This window comes from Pituophis catenifer, unplaced genomic scaffold (genome assembly GCF_029215685.1).
Source record: "Pituophis catenifer annectens isolate HBS135680 unplaced genomic scaffold, rPitCat1.0.hap2 SCAF_13, whole genome shotgun sequence".
Lineage (NCBI taxonomy): Eukaryota > Metazoa > Chordata > Lepidosauria > Squamata > Colubridae > Pituophis > Pituophis catenifer.
Window position 1 is genome coordinate 15,581,319 of NW_027256893.1, and position 20,470 is coordinate 15,601,788.

General features: G+C 42.6%; 1 protein-coding gene across 3 annotated transcripts in view; it reads right to left on the minus strand.

The window, feature by feature from the left end:
• Positions 1 to 1,090: 1,090 nt before the first annotated feature.
• Positions 1,091 to 20,470, minus strand: part of RIPOR1 (RHO family interacting cell polarization regulator 1) — a 106,550-nt gene continuing 87,170 nt past the window's right edge. For 2 of the 3 annotated variants that reach the window (XM_070953236.1, XM_070953235.1), the window contains exons 14-22: positions 18,964 to 19,085; positions 17,372 to 17,552; positions 16,275 to 16,410; positions 14,505 to 14,666; positions 12,380 to 12,538; positions 10,993 to 11,189; positions 9,575 to 9,658; positions 6,580 to 6,670; positions 1,091 to 2,135 (exon numbers count right to left, since the gene is read on the minus strand). In XM_070953236.1, the coding sequence (XP_070809337.1) occupies positions 2,038 to 2,135; positions 6,580 to 6,670; positions 9,575 to 9,658; positions 10,993 to 11,189; positions 12,380 to 12,538; positions 14,505 to 14,666; positions 16,275 to 16,410; positions 17,372 to 17,552; positions 18,964 to 19,085 (1,230 nt within the window). In that variant the 3' untranslated portion in view covers positions 1,091 to 2,037. Of the gene's footprint in view, positions 2,136 to 5,675; positions 5,740 to 6,579; positions 6,671 to 9,574; positions 9,659 to 10,992; positions 11,190 to 12,379; positions 12,539 to 14,504; positions 14,667 to 16,274; positions 16,411 to 17,371; positions 17,553 to 18,963; positions 19,086 to 20,470 lie in introns of all 3 variants that reach the window. The other variant, XM_070953237.1, reaches the window with a different exon arrangement.

A 20,470-nucleotide genomic window follows, 5' to 3' on the forward strand; every position in this document is an offset into this window, starting at 1 on the left:
GACACTCCTGATTTATAGCCTTTTGAAACACACTGGTTAGTTCCTTCTTAACATTCTGTTCCCAACGTTTTCCGTTCAGGCATTGTCATTTATATATTTAATTGAATGTATTAGCTGTCTAAATCCAACGGGCTTCTGAGGACAGAACAGAACAGGAGCAAATGTTCTTGGGCAATCTGAAGTGATCTTAATTTTTCTTCGTGACAGTGGCAAAGATCGCAGACAATGCTCAAGAATTCTCAGCCGGAGGAATCATTTTCCTTTAGGATTTTCTTTTCTTTCAGATCTAGAATGCAGGTAGTCCTCAAGTTACGACTCTTTGTTTAGTGACCGTTTGAAGTTACAACGGCACTGGAAAAAAAGCGACTTATGACCATGTTTCACACTTGCGACCATTGCAGCATTCCCCATGGTCACGTGATCCAAAACCAGCCACTTGGCAACTGACTCATATTTATGACGGTTGAAATGGCCCGGGGTCATGTGATCCCCTTTTGCGACCTTCTGACAAGCAAAGTCAATGGGGAAGCCAGATTCACTTAACAACCATGTTACTCGCTTAAGAACTGCCGTGATTCACTTAACAACTGTGGCAAGAAAAGTCGTAAAACGAGGCAAAACTCACTTAACAAATGTCTCACTAACAGAAATTTTGGGCTTCATTGTTAAGTCGACGACTACCTGTAGCGGCTCCTGAGAAGTCGTCTTTTAGGGAATCAGTGAAATCTTTTTGTAAGCGTGAGTTGTGGGTTTTTTTTTTGCCCACATTGTTTCAATATCTTTTTTTAAAAAAACTATTTTGAATGTTTTAAAGGAAAACTAGAAATGAATATTGTATAGTTTTTCAGCCCTGAAAAATAGATATGCTGACTTGTGTGTTCAGTCCTCAAAATTGCCCATCTGCCTTGTGAGGGCAAAAGAAAAAACAAACAAACTTAAATGTCTTCTTTGTTTAATAGATGATAAAATAAAACTTATTATGTTTTTGCTGACCTAATTCATTTGCATTTCCTACAGCTTCTGAGGAAAGCTGCCCCACCCCCAAAAAAGCAAACAAAACAAAAAGACCACAAAATTACACACTTTCAACTCGTTTGCTCAAACTTCTGTTTATTTCAGGCTTAAAGTCAAAATTAGCCAAACCTCTTGATAATTACATTATATATATATATATTTATAGCTATGTAGATGTACAGATAAATTTATAGATACTTTGTAGAAAACGACTTTTTGCTTCCATTTGGCTGCTGCCTCCCTCCCCACCCCAACACGCACGCAAGCACACACACTCACCCACGCACACATGTACATAAAAAATATTAAAATAGCATAAGAAGAGGCAACTTTCGCCCGTTACGTTTCCATCTTCCATAGCATCGTCATTATAAAGACATTGGTTTCCCTTCCCTCGCTGGGAATAAAGGACTCCCTTCCTGTCGTTTTTTTTTTTTTTTCCCTCTCCACCTTGCAAATCCAGAGGAGAAAATTCTGCAATTTATCCAAAGCCCTAACAGAGGATCTAGCTGGCCCCAATTTCCTGCAAGATTCACAGTCCCCGCAGGGTGGAGAGAACAGTGGAGAACAGAACAGGTTAAACATTAAGCAGGACTTTCAAGGTGCATCTTCAACGTAATCTCATGCACTCGTCTCCAGTGTATCTCAAACCGATGACTTTCCCTACCATTGCTAGTTTTCTCCAGCAGATCCAAATAGAAAGGGATGTGTTTCGGTCGTGACTATAATGATAACATGCCCAGTTCAATACCATCCTCCGGATTCAGTAGGCTTCTGTAGGAGGAAGAAAACCGTAGAAGGGATCTCCTGGCCGTGTTGCTGCTGGAGCCAATGAGCATTTCTCCACATAAGGCAGCAGGCCAGCGGTACTAATACTGCTGTGGACATGGCCCCACAAGTGACAGAGCTGCCCACTCTGCCAGAGGCCGATTTGACTTCGGTTCGAAGGACTCCGCTGAAGTTTGGCGGCATGCAAGGTCCGTGTCCAACAAAGGAACAGCAGGCGGATCGATGCTGCATCCTTCAGAATGCAGTACTGGCCATGCTGCCCGGGGCAAAGATCCGTGGCAAATTGTCCAGGGATTCTTCTAGCCTTCGATGAGCTGACTTGCCATCGTCCCCTGAAAACACACACAGAGAAATCAGGTGCCCATCAGGATAATTTCTGCCTCAACTTTGGACACAAGTCTGCCAATGCTAGACTGCAGGCACTGACCACGGCATAGGCCGGGGTGTCAAACTCGATTTCACTGAGGGCCGCATCAGGGTTGTGTTTGACCGTCGGGTGTGGGGTGGGGTGGGGGGTGCATGGTCAGGGTAGGTGTGGCCAGCTCAACGTCACTTGTGTCGGGGGCACCTGTGGCCTGAGTGCTCTGCCAGCGAAAACGGGCCCCAGAGCTCCGTTTCCGGCTGCGACGGCCTCCTGCAATCTTCTGCCAGTGAAAACAGAGCTTGCGAGAGCAGCGTGCGGCCCTCCCAAGCTCCGTTTCTGGCCGCAATGGTTTCCTGCAACCCTCTGCCAGTGAAAACTGAGCTTGGAAGGACCGCAGAGGCACCGTGGGCCGGTCGTCTGCTGTTTCCAGGGTGGCCCCGTGGGCCAGATCTAAGCACCCCTTGAGTTGGACACCCCTGATCTAGGCCCTGTACAAAAATCTGACCTGGGTTTTTTTTTTAAAAAAAAAATCTCGTACTTTCTTGGGTGTTTCCTTTTCTGGCTGCTCACTTGCAGTCAAAATGGTGGCAGCTTTTCAGGAACATTGTTTATTCAATATAGTGGTCTAATTGCCTCTTGAATTTTGACCGTGGTCCATGATCCAAATATAATAATCATTCACAATATAAACGTTGACCGTCAAACTCCCTCTTTTAAGGAAGTGTTTGTCGTAAGTACCTTGTTTTTCCCCAAAATAAGACATCCCCTGATAATAAGCCCAATCAGGCTTTTGAGCGCATGGCAATAAGGCCAAGTGCTTATTTCAGGGTTCAAAAAAATATAAGGGTCTTATTTTCGGGGAAACACGGTATGCGCTCAATTCTTAAGCATTTTTGGTTTTGTTGCCGACTGTCTTATTCTGTGCTAAGTCTCTAATATACTTCTTACATCTTGTATGTGAACACAGAATTTTGTTTGAGAGGGCCCCCGCCAAACATATGATATAATGTGATGCGTGAAGACCTTCAACTGAGCACGTGTTTCACTATTTCTGCCCTCTCTCGCTTACGTTTCAGCTAGGGCTAGATCTATTTATCATTTGTTCCATGCTGATGTTTCTTTGAGCCACATGCATGTAAATACGGGAAGGATGGTTGGGAGACATACATCATTAGGCTGACAATCTTGATAACTTGGTGCGTAAACTTCACAGCAAGGGACATCTCGGCATGCTAAGCGGAAAACTTACATTTGAGAGCACAGAAAATGGCTGGGTAGACATTGCAACAGAATCGTGTATAGCAGGGGTCTCCAACCTTGGCAACTTTTAAGCCTGGAGGACTTCAACTCCCAGAATTCCCCAGCCAGCTTTGCTTCAAAAGCTTTGCTGGCTGGGGAATTCTGGGAGTTGAAGTCCTCCAGGCTTAAAGTTGCCAAAGTTGGAGACTCCTGATGTATAGCATGTGGATTTGGAAATTACACCTCTCATTTAAATGCTTTGATCAAGCATTTTGTTCAATTTGTACAAACACATCCTTGGGTGGCCCTTAAAGTACCAGATCCATGTTTGTTCTTCAGAGATAAGGAATGTTTAGCACAATCACCCAATACTCCGATGTCTTCCGAGACACGTGAGCAGCGATTCTCAGAATTCCTAGGAACTCTTGATAATTTGAAGGTTTGCACTAGATTGGGGGAGACTAATAATTGGCCGAGGGGAAATTAAATTATCTTGCTTATTTTTCCGAATTCTGTAGAATTTGGGTGTAGCTCCATTCCATATTTTGAAAGGAATTAAATGTCATAAACCTCTTCCGGCTGTCGGCAGACAACTTTAGAGAATTTGCAGATGAATAAAACAGTAGGTAGATTTTACAGGATATTAGTGTGTTGCACTTCTCAAGCCAAGGATCGGATTTGGCTTTTGAGTGGCACCACACCCTAAAAGAGCTGGGCAAGGTCATGAAAAAAAAAAATTAATCCAAATTTACTTTAATTAAATATGGTCTCCTTGATAAGTATTCCTAGCATTGACAAGCATGGGGAATTTCCACCCCATTGTTTCCGAGCTTCTTCTTGGCCAGGGTTTAAACTAGCTTCTTTGGGTATCAGGATTGGGAGCAATGCAATTTGAAGGAAGGAGCCAATCTATTTTCCTCTTGCTCTCCCACTCCTCAATAAATGAGGCTCCCGTGCAGAACTTTTACTCTGCCGAACTTTTCTTAAAGTTTCTTAGAAACGCAAAATACCCTGAGTTGAAAGGACTGCAAAAAAAAAAAAAAAAAAGTGCTTTCCTTAAAAATCAAGGGACAATACAGAGAAGTTGGGTGTGATTTGCCTTCAGAAGAATTGGATTCAACATCTGACTTCTCTGATTAAAAAGATCAGGTGAAGGTGGAAGTGAGTTCTGGACATCCGAGCATTCAAGCATTGCTTATTTCTTTGGGTCACTCAATGTTTCTGAAATAATCTTGGGATTCTAAAGGTAAAGGTAAAGGTTCCTCTCGCACATATGTGCTAGTCGTTCCCGACTCTAGGGGGTGGTGCTCATCTCCGTTTCAAAGCCAAAGAGCCAGCGCTGTCCGAAGACGTCTCCGTGGTCATGCAGCCGGCATGACTCAACGCCAAAGGCGCACGGAACGCTGTTCCCTTCCCACCAAAGGTGGTCTCTATTTTTCTACTTGCATTTTTTTTTACGTGCTTTCGAACTGCTAGGTTGGCAGAAGCTGGGACAAGTCACGGGAGCTCACTCCGTTATGCGGCGCTAGGGATTCGAACCGCTGAACTGCCGACCTTTTGATCGACAAGCTCAGCGTCTTAGCCACTGAGCCACCGCATCCCATTGGGATTCTACTGTAACTTTATTTATGATCTCCTTTGATACCGTGCAGTGAACTGAAATTGGTTAGTGTTATTGGGCTGAAGGAAAAGTGTTGTTTGAAATCTTGAATCCTGTTTAACATGAGCCTTCTTCTCAGTGTGTGGGATCCAATCAAAAGTCACGGCAAGCCAAGGTTGCATAGCATGGGCAATGCAGTGCCAGGTGGACAAATAATCACTCGCTTCAGACCACATGCTAACTCTTAAGCCCAAATTAACACAATACAATTTACTGGGTTCGTACCGCATGCAACACCTGCACAACTAAACCACATTTAGGGTGAACGGGAGAGCGTGGTTCACTTCTACTCAAGACAGTTATTAGATTCACACGAGACACACACGGTTATCCAATCTCATTTTAGTCCGTCGTAGCATCTTGTGTGTGAACCTTTAATCTGGGACTAAAGAGGAGTCCCTCAACCAGCGTGCCATTCCATATGCAACGAAGACAGAGACGTGCACAGCCAGGACACAAGCACAGCTGGAAGATGCCTGCAACTCGGGGGCCACAGGGAAGACGTAAACCCAACCACATCAGGTCCGATGAGACCCAGGACAAGAGACACCGGTTAGACATGCAACGGGCAGGGAAGGGTGGCTAACCGACTGGCTATGAGATCCCAACCTGTGCAGCTGCTGTCGTGACCCAGAAGTCTACTGAGCCCATCAGAGGGTTCTTTCAGTGCCATCTATCAAAGGATAATAAACAGCAAGGACTACATAAGTGCCTTTATTCTCTTCCCAGAATAGCACTAGCACTTAGATCAGGGGTCCCCAAACTTGGCGGCTTTAAGACTTGTGGACTTCAACTCCCAGAATTCTCCAGCCAGCATAGCTGGCTGGAGAATTCTGGGAGTTGAAGTCCACAAGTCTTAAAGCTGCCAAGTTTGAAGACCTCTGACTTAAGACTCATATACTGCTTCACAGTGCTTTTACAGCCCCCTCTAAGCGGTTTACAGAGTCAGCCTATTTCCCCCCCCCCCGACAATCTGGGTCCTCATTTTACAGACCTCACGAGGATGGAAGGCTGAGTCAACCTTGAGCCTGCTGAAGATTTGAACCGCCAAATTGCAGGCAGCCGGCAGTCAGCAGAAGTAGCCTGCAGTACTGCACGCTCACCACCGCGCCACCGTGGCTGAAAAGATCGTTTTCAGATGGAAACAGGCTGAGCCCACCTTGAGCCCGTCAGAATCGAACTGCTGGCAGTCAGCAGAATTTAGCCTGCAATACTGCATTCTAGGCACGGCACCACCACAGCTGATCATTTTTTCCTTAAGCAAGTAGTGCTGATATCGTGGGAGGCCAACCTCGGCTGTGGTACCAGCAGAGATCAAGAGAAGGACTGGAGATTTAGGAAGGACAGGGCTTTCCTACAGAAGCACTGCAAAGCCATAGAGTATAGAGTCAACTGAACTAGTTCTTTGTGTACCGAGACCCCACACCCTCCGTCCCACCAGCAACAAGCCCTTCTCCTAGGGTAGGAGAAGGTTACGGCTGTCTGGAAAGAGAGCAAGGGGAAGCGCACTTACCACACATAAGGAGGCTCTGTTTGGCTGCGTCCCGCACGGCTTCCTTGTCAGTTTGGCACAGATATACCAGCTGTTCAATGCTCTCCTTGGCCTGTGGGTTTGGGGGAGTGTTAAGATAAAGGAAATGACACTGTTCCTTAAGGAACTGAAGGGAGCTTAGATAGATGATAGATAGATAGATAGATAGATTAGATAATAGATAGATAGATAGATAGATGATAGATAGATAGATAGATTAGATAATAGATAGATAGATGATAGATAGATAGATAGATTAGATAATAGATAGATAGATAGATAGATAGATAGATAGATAGAGATAGATGATAGATAGATGATAGATAGATAGATAGATAGATAGATTAGATAATAGATAGATAGATAGATAGATGATAGATAGATAGATAGATTAGATAATAGATAGATAGATGATAGATAGATAGATAGATTAGATAATAGATAGATAGATAGATAGATAGATAGATAGATAGAGATAGATGATAGATAGATAGATGATAGATAGATAGATAGATTAGATAATAGATAGATAGATAGATAGATAGATAGATAGATAGATAGATAGAGATAGATGATAGATAGATGATAGATAGATAGATAGATAGATAGATAGATTAGATAATAGATAGATAGATAGATAGATGATAGATAGATAGATAGATTAGATAATAGATAGATAGATGATAGATAGATAGATAGATTAGATAATAGATAGATAGATAGATAGATAGATAGATAGAGATAGATGATAGATAGATGATAGATAGATAGATAGATAGATTAGATAATAGATAGATAGATAGATAGATGATAGATAGATAGATAGATTAGATAATAGATAGATAGATGATAGATAGATAGATAGATTAGATAATAGATAGATAGATAGATAGATAGATAGATAGATAGAGATAGATGATAGATAGATAGATGATAGATAGATAGATAGATTAGATAATAGATAGATAGATGATAGATAGATAGATAGATTAGATAATAGATAGATAGATAGATAGATAGATAGATAGATAGAGATAGATGATAGATAGATAGATGATAGATAGATAGATAGATAGAGATAGATGATAGATGATAGATAGATAGATAGATAGAGATAGATGATAGATAGATGATAGATAGATAGATAGATAGAGATAGATGATAGATAGATGATAGATAGATAGATAGATAGATTAGATAATAGATAGATAGATAGATAGATGATAGATAGATAGATAGATTAGATAATAGATAGATAGATGATAGATAGATAGATAGATTAGATAATAGATAGATAGATAGATAGATAGATAGAGATAGATGATAGATAGATAGATGATAGATAGATAGATAGATTAGATAATAGATAGATAGATGATAGATAGATAGATAGATTAGATAATAGATAGATAGATAGATAGATAGATAGATAGATAGATAGATAGAGATAGATGATAGATAGATAGATGATAGATAGATAGATAGATAGAGATAGATGATAGATAGATAGATAGATAGATAGATAGATAGAGATAGATGATAGATAGATGATAGATAGATAGATAGATAGATTAGATAATAGATAGATAGATAGATAGATGATAGATAGATAGATAGATTAGATAATAGATAGATAGATGATAGATAGATAGATAGATTAGATAATAGATAGATAGATAGATAGATAGATAGAGATAGATGATAGATAGATAGATGATAGATAGATAGATAGATTAGATAATAGATAGATAGATGATAGATAGATAGATAGATTAGATAATAGATAGATAGATAGATAGATAGATAGATAGATAGATAGAGATAGATGATAGATAGATAGATGATAGATAGATAGATAGATAGAGATAGATGATAGATAGATAGATAGATAGATAGATAGATAGAGATAGATGATAGATAGATGATAGATAGATAGATAGATAGATTAGATAATAGATAGATAGATAGATAGATGATAGATAGATAGATAGATTAGATAATAGATAGATAGATGATAGATAGATAGATAGATTAGATAATAGATAGATAGATAGATAGATAGATAGAGATAGATGATAGATAGATAGATGATAGATAGATAGATAGATTAGATAATAGATAGATAGATGATAGATAGATAGATAGATTAGATAATTAATAGATAGATAGATAGATAGATAGATAGATAGATAGATTAGATAATAGATAGATAGATAGATAGATAGATAGATAGAGATAGATGATAGATAGATGATAGATAGATAGATAGATAGATAGATGATAGATAGATAGATAGATAGATAGATAGATAGATAGATAGATAGATAGATAGATACTGTATTTTTCAGACTATAAGATGCACTGGAGTATAAGACGCACCAAGATTTCGAAGAGAAAAACAAGAAAAAAGTTTTTGCCCTTTCCGGTCTCCCAAACCCTCCGAGTGCCCCATTTTTGCGAAAAACGAGCCCGTTTTTCAGCTCCCAAACCCTCCATGCGTCGCGTTTTTGCCCTCCCCAGCCCCCAGGAGCACTCTGCAGGCCACCCGAACCTTCTGCGTGCCCCATTTTTGTGAAAACTGGCCCGTTTTTGGCCTCCCAAACCTTTTGCGTGCCCTGGTTTTATGAAAAACAGGCCTGTTTTTGGTGAAAATGGGACACACAGGGCGGGGTTTTGGGAGACCAAAAATGGCTGTATTCGGTGTATAAGATGCACCAACATTTCCACCCTTTTTTGGGGGGGGGGGACTTGGAAAAGTACGGTAGATAGACAGACAGACAGATAGCCGGATAGAGGGACAGACAAAACAATATTCTCTAACATCCAGCTTCTTCCAAGTGCTGTCTCCAAAATTTATTGCTGGTTATTTTGAATATTAAATTTTGAATACTGCAGAATAAACAAATTTATTCTGAGAAGCACCAGCCAGTAAATACCAGGAAAGACGCGGAGCTACAGGTGATTATTCAGCCCTCACCTTAAGGCAGCCCAGAGCTGCACAGGCAGCCACCCGCGTCTGTGTCTCATCATCCTCCAACTGCTCCAGGAAGCAGATCAGGGCCTGAGAAAAACATCAAAACAAATCACTCTGCTTGGCCTCAAAGGAAAGCAGCCTCTTCTTTTCAGAGTGATGTGTGTCCTCGTGTCTGTTTTGGAACCCTTGGCTTTGAAAGTTTATGCAAATAAAGAATAGGGAGGAATGGATTTTATAAATGCCTTCCTTTCTCCAGCATTAAAACCTACGCCATGAGATCTGTCGATCCACAATACTGTTCCCTATGGCTGACTAACAAGCCTCCTCTCCTCTCCTCTCCTCTCCTCTCCTCTCCTCTCCTCTCCTCTCCATTAATCTCCACTCCTCTCCTCTCCAATCCTCTCCACTTCTCTCCTTTCCACTCCTCTCCTCTCCATTCCTCTCCACTCCTCTCCTTTCCATTCCTCTCCTTTCCATTCCCCTCCTCTCCTCTCCTCTCTTCTCTCCATTCCTCTCCTCTCCATTCCTCTCCTCTCCATTAATCTCCACTCCTCTCCTCTCCAATCCTCTCCACTTCTCTCCTTTCCACTTCTCTCCTTTCCACTCCTCTCCTCTCCACTCCTCTCCTTTCCATTCCTCTCCTTTCCATTCCCCTCCTCTCCTCTCCTCTCTTCTCTCCATTCCTCTCCTCTCCATTCCTCTCCTTTCCATTCCCCTCCTCTCCTCTCCTCTCTTCTCTCCATTCCTCTCCACTCCTCTCCTCTCCATTCCTCTCCACTCCTCTCCTCTCCTCTCCTCTCCATTCCTCTCCTCTCCATTAATCTCCACTCCTCTCCTCTCCAATCCTCTCCACTTCTCTCCTTTCCACTCCTCTCCTCTCCATTCCTCTCCACTCCTCTCCTTTCCATTCCTCTCCTTTCCATTCCCCTCCTCTCCTCTCCTCTCCATTCTTCTCTCCATTCCTCTCCACTCCTCTCCTCTCCATTCCTCTCCACTCCTCTCCTCTCCACTCTTCTCCTCTCAGCCTACCTGACTCCGCTGTTACATCCTCAACCCCCCCACATCTTCAACCTTAAACTGTCTACCGTGGACCTCACCCCATTCCTAAGAGATCCATAAAGGGGGTGTACATAAGCGCACCAGGGTGCCTACCGTCCTCCTCCTCCTGTCCCCATTTATTTGTAGTCATTTCCTGTGCTCATGTCCATGTTTATATGTATACCTGTTTTCTTGTTCATGTTTGACAAACTAACTAAAATAAAATATACAAAATCTCCCCAAAATTACAGCAATCAAATTTCATTGTAAAAGCCCAAGAAATGAAACAATTCCTTTAAGAATGTGTAATGTGGCTGCATGTAAGAATGAGGTATCCGTTCATCTATTCATTCCCAGGCCACAGTAAAAATGAAAATACTTGCCCGCTCCCGAAAACTGGGGTTCTCCGACAGGTTGCGCAATTGTGCCGTTACAGCCCCAATAACTTTGGTGTTTCCTTCCACAAGGAGCAAACTCAAAGCTTTCAGTCCATCCTTGCGTAGCCGGCTTTCGGGGACTCGCTTCAGCGCCTTCAAGACGACATCTTGGTCATCAGAATTCAGATTCTGTGCTAGCAGAACTGCGGGGCCAATGAAAAGACAAGCATTGGCGTTAACGACAATACGATCCAAGGTGGATCTTGTCCAAAGCGGCTGATAATATTCCAACTGGGGAAATCTCCAACCCAATCCCATCGCTTTCCTTCTGGGAAGGTTTTTAAGACGGTCCACGCTGAAAATTCTCACTTTTTGAGATCGCAACCGAGACCAATTTATGGCAGTTAATTCATGGCAGCTATTCACACAAGCAAATCAGCTTGCCATCATACCCTTAACCGGTGTCAAGCATACTTGGGAATTCTTGTATCCTAAGAGAGTTATCTGTAGTGGCTCCACCGTATTTTAGGGGTGTTCAACCTTAGGTAAAAGTCAAGGTTCCCCTCGCACCTATGTGCTAGTCATTCCCGACTCTAGGGGGCAGTGCTCATCTGTGTTTCAAAGCCGAAGAGCCAGTGCTGTCCGAAGACGTCTCTGTGGTCACGTGGCCGGCATGACTAAACGCCAAAGGTGCACGAAACGCTGCTACCTTCCCACCGAAGGTGGCCCCTATTTTTCTACTTGCATTTTTTACCTGCTTTCGAATTCCTAGGTTGGTAGAAGCTGGGACAAGTAACGGGAGCTCACCCCGTTAGGCGGCACTAGGGATTCGAACTGCCTAATGGCCGACCTTTCGATCGACAAGCTCGGCATCTTAGCCACTGAGCCACCACGTCCCACCTTAAGACTTCTCAACTCCTAGAATTTCCCCCAAGTCTTAAAAGTTGCCAAGGTTGGACACTTTTGCTTTAGGTAGAACCACTGAAACTCAGTACCGACACACTGATCTTCAGCAATACATTATTTTCCTTTTTTTTTTTTTAATTTGATTTATATGCCGCCCTTCTCCGGAGACTCAGGGCGGCTTACAATGCATTAAGCAATAGCCTTCATACTTTTGTATATTTATACAAAGTCAGCTTATTGCCCCCACAAACTGGGTCCTCAATTTACCTACCTTAGAAAGGATGGAAGGCTGAGTCAACCTTGAGCCTGGCGAGATTCGATCTTACTTTAATTGCAGACAGCTGGTGTTAAATTACAGAGCTCTGTCTGCTGAGCTATCCAGGCTCCAAAATTATTTTACTTTTTGGCCTATTAGACCTTTTCCTGGTGTCCCCCAGCTGCAAAACAGCTGCCCACCCCACTATAACGTTGGCTAAACACACGTTACCTTCTTCAGCCAGCTCCATGATGTAGGAGTCCAGTGTAACCACAGGCAGGACCTCAAAGTGGCTCCAAAATTGAAAGAGGGTGACCTGCTCAGCCTGACAACTTCCCTGACGCCTGGGCAGCCTGTGCCCCAAAAGTTCTTCCACCAGCTTTACACACACTGCAGCAGGAAGAAGGGCACACGCAGAGATACTCCGTGCATTAGTGTCATTTCTAGGAACAGAACTCGAAAACTTCCTGAAGCTACACCCAAGTAGTATGTAAGTCCCCATTTGCTCTTCGATAAACTAGTACTGTAAACACGAATCTTAGCAACGATGGAATAATTGCTTCTTGAGTAGGACTGAAAATATATAAATGATTGTGAATCCGTCTGCTTATGCCTCGAAACTAACAGTATCCAACAAGTATAGGTAGTCCTCACTTAGCAACTAGTCATTCAGCAAATGTTGGAAATTACGACAGCACTAAAATAAGGGACTTAGTTTAGTTTAGTTTAGTTTAGTTTATTTGATTTGTATACCGCCCTACTCCCGAAGGACTCAGGGACTGAGTAACTGTCACAATTTAGATCAGTGTTTCTCAACCTTGGAAGCTTGAAGATGGGTGAACTTCAACTCCCAGAATCCCCCAGCCAGCAGCGCCCATCTTCAAGCTTCCAAGGTTGAGAAACACTGATTTAGATGCTTGGCAACTAACTCGCAGTTATAGCCTTGCAGCATTCTGTAATTATGTGACTGTCGTTTGTAATCTTTCCCCAAATCAGTGGGGAAGCCAGCAGGAAATCATAAGTCACAGTCCTGTGATACCACACTTGATTCACTTAATTGCAGCCGGAATCGACAAACTGACACCCTAAGTTGCACACGGTCACAAGTCATTTCATGTAATGACATCAATTAGCCCGTCCCAATTGTGGTCAGTAAGTGAGGATCCCTTACTTATATTGGCTTAGCTGAACACATAAGTCTCACAGACTTCCTATAGGTAATGAAATATTATTTTTGGTAGCAATGTGTTTTGGATCTGTTTGTTGAAATAACACCATGCCAGAGAGAGATTTAAAATTATCCTCAAGGTAATTCCTTTATAAAAGCTGAGTTGGCTACTTATCTGCTCATAAAAAAAAAAAAGAAATTCATTAGGAAAGTGTAAAATGTTGTCTTTGGCTCATAATTCAGCTCTTTGGGAGTCCTATCTTAAAAGAAATCCCAAATATTCACTCCCTTAGATCCATGGCATAGGACCTAGTTATCTTCGAGACTGCCTGCTGCTACCAACGGCCTCCCATCGACCTGTGCGCTCCCACAGAGAGGGCCTCCTCGGGGTGCCATCAGCCAAACAATGTAGGCTGGTGACCCCCAGGGGGAGGGCCTTCTCTGTGGGGGCACCTACCCTCTGGAATCAGCTGCCCCCAGAGATAAGGAGAATTCAAGACCTCGGTGCCTTCCGCCGTGCCTTTAAAACTTTCTTTTTCCAGCAAGCCGGGCTGGCTTGACATTTTTTAAAAACATTTTTAACTGGTTTGTCATTTTAAATTGGGGCCAAATTAATATATATCCTTTTAATTGTTTTTAATGTTTGTATTGTATGTTTTTAGCTGGCTGTACACCACCCTGAGTCCCTCGGGAGAAGGTGCGGTATATAAATTCAAAATAAAATAAATAAAATAAAAAAATAAAAATGCAAGCAATTTCTTGCAACCATCCCAAAAGAAGAGGGGAAGGAAGGTGGGCGTGGGGTCTTCGTCGCTCTCTGAGTTTGGGTGATTTCCTGCAGATGTTTTATTATCCATCAGTGATCAGTGATGTTACTTAGCTGGGTAATGCAACATCTGTAAGAAAACAACCAAGCTCAGAGAGCACCAAGGACCCCACAGTTCAACTCTAAGCTATACAAATATTCTCTCCTATTGGTACTCAGAAAGCTGCCTAGGACTTAGCAATTTGTCCTTCCTGTGTGACTCTGTCAATCATACATGATCTGCCTGTCCTGCCTCCCAAAACAGATCTATGCTTCCATGGCAGACTAGATTCAGAGCACACCACCATTTGAAAATCCAGAATCTGGAGAGGAGAAAGAGAGAGAAACAAGCAGGAATTACTTTGAATGTAAAACACACTCACCTGAATCGGCCAAGCTCGTCTGACGGTCATTGATGCGTGCTGCATACTCAGCCTTAAAGTTCTGCATGAACTTTTCTACGGAGCAGGTATACACATTAGGGACAGCCACACATCTGTCCCAGAAAGAGAAAACTCCTTCTTTCCACTTTGAGAACTGTACCACTGAGAACAGAAACAAAGGTCCAAAAATTAACCCTTCTGGTTATCCCATCGCCATCCAAAGGAAGGTCTTCGCCTCGATTCACAGCCTTGAGTTTATGCAACTTCATCCATTGTCCAATGGAAGTACCCAGCTATAAATGTTAATCCCATCCCATTCATGTCAGGGGCACCATTTAAGGGGCTTCCGGATTAAAAAGATTAGCCAGTTACATCGCCATTGCCCGTGGGACATCTATGGCAGTTCCTTTTATGTCCTCATCAAGGAGCTAGAGCGAATGATGGGAGCTCACCCCCCACCAAACAGCAGCACTGGGGTCTCAAACGCGGGCTTCAGTGGTGGGTTGCTCCCGGTTTGCCCCGGTTCAGGCGAACCAGTAGTGACGGCTGCAGGAGGCTTTGCCCACCCTCCCAAACGTCATCAAAAACACTCTGCACATGCACAGAAGTTTCGTGCGAGCGCGCAAAGCGAGGGCATGCACCTGTATCAGGCCTGTATTGGAAAATGGCTGTGCCCAAAGCTGATTGGCTAGCAGTTTTGAGGTCACAAATACTTAGCTCAGAATTGGTCCTAAAAGGTTTTTAAAAAAAAAAAAAAAAAAAGTCTCTTGATATGATGTATACAACAAATACAAGGAGTGGACAAAATAAACAGATGGACCCTTGGAAGGCAAAATAGGAAAGTTCGCCCATCACAGGGAATTATGGCAAAAGTGGCACGGCTAATAACAATCCCAAATAAGTACATTTTTCCCATAAATAAAAATAAGAGGAAAGCAAATTCCACAAGGAAAGTATCCCTACTGTGTTTTTTGATGCCTTCAGTTACACACCAGGGGTGAAATCTACTTACCTTCCTTACCGGTTTGGAAGTGTGTGCGTTTCCAAATGTAAAAACACATTAATTCCTGGTTAAAACCAGAAAGTAACGACAACCGGGCGGGTGGGCGGAGCCTCGCGCAGCCATCGCTACCGATTCTCCGAACCACCTGCCACCATCGCTACCGGATCACCTGATCCGGTCCAAACCGGGAGCATTTCACCCAGTGGTGAAATGTAAAATTTGTTACTACCAGTTCTGTGTGGCTTGGGAGGGGTAATGTGACTGGGTGGGTGTGGCCAACTTTTTTTTTTTTTTTACTTTTAAAAGCATTTTTTTTTACAACCTCAAAGAGGTTGTAAAAAAAATGCTTTTAAAAGGCTCTGACGATCCCAGCTGAGTTGCCTGATCGTCAGAGGCTTTTGTTTTCTTTTAAACACTTTTTTTTTTTTGCTTTTAAAAGAAAAAAATGCTTTTAAAAGTTAAAAAAAAATGCCTCTGATGATCGTGCGGCTCAGCTGGGCATGGAGGGGGGGCAGGGATTTTTGCTACCGGTTCTCCGAACCACCCGCCACCAGTGCTACCGGATCAGGCGATCCAGTCTGAACCGGGAGCATTTCACCCCTGATTTCACCCGTTATACACCCTGCATGTTGTCTTCCAGGACAGGTTGGTTTATAAGATATATTCTACAAACATGTTCTGATTGTTCAAGTGTTGATCCCCTCCTTCCCAAGAGTGAGGGATGTCAGGGCTCAATGTTGCCATCTTCAGAAGGCCCATGGTCCTACCTTCCTCAGCGGAGCTGGCTATCCCTGCTCGGTCCACGATCAGACGACTGGCCATCTCCAGAATCTGCACGTCTCTTCCCAGCCTGTCAAGTGCATACATTTCCTGGCAGCGGAGAGGCCCAAAGTTGCCCAGTTTCTATGAATCAAGACACACATCGCAAAAGATGGTCAGGAGCAAGATATGAAAAAGATGCAAAATCATATGGTTTTTATTCAGAAATGACAGATCCGGATAGGATATTCACAGGAACAGATGATAAAATAATTTTATATATATATCTTTTTCTTAGGCTTTTATGTGCATATTCTTTCTAGCCAGGTTTTACCTACGTAAGCTAAGATGTTTTACGTAAGCTAAGATAACTAGGGCTGTAGAACATCTTAGCTTACGTAGGTAAAACTTGGCTAGAAAGAACATGCATATGTATGTATGTATGTATGTATGTATGTATGTATGTATATATATATATATATATATATATATATATATATTTTTTTACTTACTTACAATTGAATTAGAAGAAGAGCAGGTAAAAGAAACAATGATAGCCTGGGCAAAAAAACTTTGGATACACAACTGAGCTAGATAAATGGCAAGAGTTATGGGAAAGGAATTAGAAATTAACCATGTCCACAGCGTATAAGGAGAACCAATATAAATGTCAAGTGGCAGTTATCTTGGGGTTTTTATAGCAACAGCCCTTAGATACCGCTTTGTAGTGCTTTAACCGCCCTCTCGAAGCTGTTTACAGACTCAGCATATTGTCCCCAACAATCTGGCTCCTCATTTTACCAACCTCAGAAGGATGGAAGGTGGAATCAACCTTGAGCCGGTCAGGATCGAACACCTGGCATTGGGCAGAGTTAGCCTGCAATACTGCAGTCTACCACGGCTCGTCCTTGTATGTTTTCTGTTCTATTCGTCTCTTTTACAGTTGTACTGTTTTTTTGTGAAATAGGTGGCTATAGGAATTGGCCAAATAAATAAATAAATAAACCACCAAATTAGGTCATTCCAGTCCATTGGGAAACTCAGATTTTAAAAAGATCAGGGCAGACGCACGCCGGACGTCAAAAACACACGTCTTTATACTCACTAGCAGCAAGCGGTTGCAGTAGTTCAGGTGCAAGACCAGGGCCTTGTCAAGGAATTCGTTGCCAGTGGTCAAGGGCTCCAAGCTGCCTTCCGAGCTCAGGCACCCAGCGGAGTCTTCAGCCGTCGTGTCAGCAGTTCCTGGCACTTTGCCCACAGATGGAGCCTGGCCGTTGCTTGCCACCCTGTAAAGAGAGGCGTTGGGTAAAATATAAGCCACCTTCTTGTCTTCCATAAACCCCACCTGGCCCGTGTGCTCGCTTTCCCTACATGGTGGCCAGATCCAGCTTAGAAGGAAAACGCCAAGGGTCAATCTGAATAAATTTGCCCGTGATTTCTGGCCACCACCAGGATGGTGTTGTGGTCCGCCAGCAGCCTGCGGAGCTGACAGCGGAGTCGGACAGTGATGAGGCTGAGGAAGAACATGGGCCAGTCCTGGAGGCTGGGAAAGGCCGGGATGAGGGCTCTGCGTCGGAGGCAGAGATGGGGCCAAGGCCATCTGGGAGGGATGCTCAGACTTCAGAGCCTCCGGAGGCTGACAGCAGAGAGGCAGAGGAACAAGAGGAGCCTGTTCCTAGTGCACATATGAGAAGAGCTGCCATACTGGTTGTTGGAAGAAATCATTAGGGCACAGAACCGATTGTTAAATTACTTGAATCCCACCACTGCCCTGGACTCTATGCTATTCTATTCTATTCCATTCTCACTTGCAAATAGAAGTATGTGTGTGTGTGAGAGAGAGAGAGAGAGAAAGAGAGAGAGGGAGGAAGGGAGAGCGAGAGAGAGAAGAAACAGAGAAGAGACAGAGAGAACATATCTTGGTGGCAGTGGCAGCCATTGGCCATGGAGTGGTGCTGCTGCTGCATTTTCTGTTGGCTTCCACCTGTTAGACCAGATGGCTTTAGATGTATTCTCAACAGCTGCATCAGCACCGTGAGAAAAAGTCACTGGCATCCTGTGGCAAAATCTTGCCAAGATAATTGTTTGGAGGGAGCAGGGTCCAACCAGACACAGGAGATATACGGGTAGTCCTCGACTTACAACCACAATGGACCCCAAAATTCCTGTTGCTAAGCTAGACCGCTGTAAAAAGTGAATTGTGCTCCATTTTACGACCTTTCTTGCCCAAGTTGTCAAGTGAATCACTGCAGCTTTGACTTTCCGGGTCAGAAGGTCGCAAAAGGGGGGGCGCGTGACACCCCCCCCCCCGGGGACACTGCGACCGTCATGAATAGGAGTCAGTTGCCAAGCATCTGAATGTTGATCACATGACTGGTGGGGGGAAATGATGTAACGGTCGTAAGTGTGAAAAACGGTCATGTCACTTTTTTTTCAGTGCTGTTTGTGACTTCAAACAGTCACTAAATCAGAGGTCTTCAAACTTGGCAGCTTTAAGACTTGTGGACTTCAACTCCCAGAATTCTCCAGCCAGCTGGCTGGAGAATTCTGGGAGTTGAAGTCCACAAGTCTTAAAGCTGTCAAGTTTGAAGACCTCTGCACTAAATGAACTATTGTAAGTCAAGGGCTACCGGTATGCGGTGTTGGCTATGGGCAGTTGCGGGCCACTTTAAACCCGCCTTTAGCCAGTTTACTCACTTGTCTTCTTCTCCGTCGGAGTCTTCTGATTCAGAAGCATTAAGGAAGCTAAAACTCTCGAGCGCATGTTCCACCGTCAAACTGGTACTGGAGGCTCGGCTCAGACACAGCCCTTGTTTTTGCTTGTGGGGTGGAAATTAAAAACAAGCGTTAGACAGATTCTCTTTTGGATCGAGCAATTCTTTTTTAAAAAAAGATTTAAAAATTTTTTTTTTAAAGTATAATAATTCCATACATATTTTGCGGACGGTGTATTGACTGGGTCAAGTCTTTTTTAAACAACACTAACAATAATAATACAAATAAGTATGTGTGAGCCTAATTTTCCAACTTCAGCAACACTTTTCTCTCTTCATAATCCTTTATCATCTTTCCCATTAATTCATTTAAACATAGATAACATTTCTTTACGCCATGTGTTTGTTATCCCCTACTAAATTACCATCATTTAATATTTTAAGAATTACTCATTATTCCACCATAACTTCAATAATTCCAAATGTGTAGGATTACTAGTAACGCCATATATTAACAATTTTTAATCAATCCTGGGTGTGTATTTCAAAATCCCCACAATTTCTAATCCTTAATATTTTAAATTCACAATATATAACACACTGTTATTATTACCCTGTTTCCCCGAAAATAAGACATCCCCTGATAATAAGCCCAATCGGGCTTTTGAGCGCATGCGCCAAAATAAGCCTCCCCCCGAAAATAAGCCCTCCCTGAAAATATTTAAACGCAGAGCTAGAAATCAGGTAAGACGGCAAGAGGAGCCCCATCTTGCTCCATGCGCCCCAAAATAATACGACCTCCCTGAAAATAAGGCCAAGCGCTTATTTCGGGGTCCAAAAAAATATAAGACAGGGTCTTATTTTCGGGGAAACACAGTAATAATACAATTAAATTACCTAATCCTAAATTTCCATCTACTAATCTTAACTTATTTTTAGTTATAATAAGTTATATTACCTATTAATATATATACTACTATTGTCCCTGTTTGTATTTTCCCATTTTATTAATATATTTTCTCATTCTCCATCATCTCTTAACCTTTTTAAAATTATTGACATTTTAGTCAGCCTTTTATCTTTCTCTCTTGGAACCTTATTGCTATTCTTTTTGCAATGCTGGGGCTGAGCATCCAAACCTAAAAAGAGAAAACACACCCACAACACAAAAACGAAACACTCCGTGTCTAATTTCCAAACCAATGTTCAAAGAGGGGGTGCCCAAAAGTTACATATATTTTTTCAGCTGAAAATCTTGGGCCTTAATTTCTGACGTAGAAAATCATCTGTCATAAATCTGGGAGATGCCTCTATTACAGCAGTTCAGCATCTCAGCAAACCAAGTTTTAATTAAAATTCAAACATTGCTAGAAAACCGTATTTGTATCCTCCTTGGTTTATGTGAACACGGAAGCCTAAAACTGCAGTCTACCTACAGCCTATGAACCATGCAGAATTCTCTGCATTTCTCTGCGATGGTTTTTTTTTTT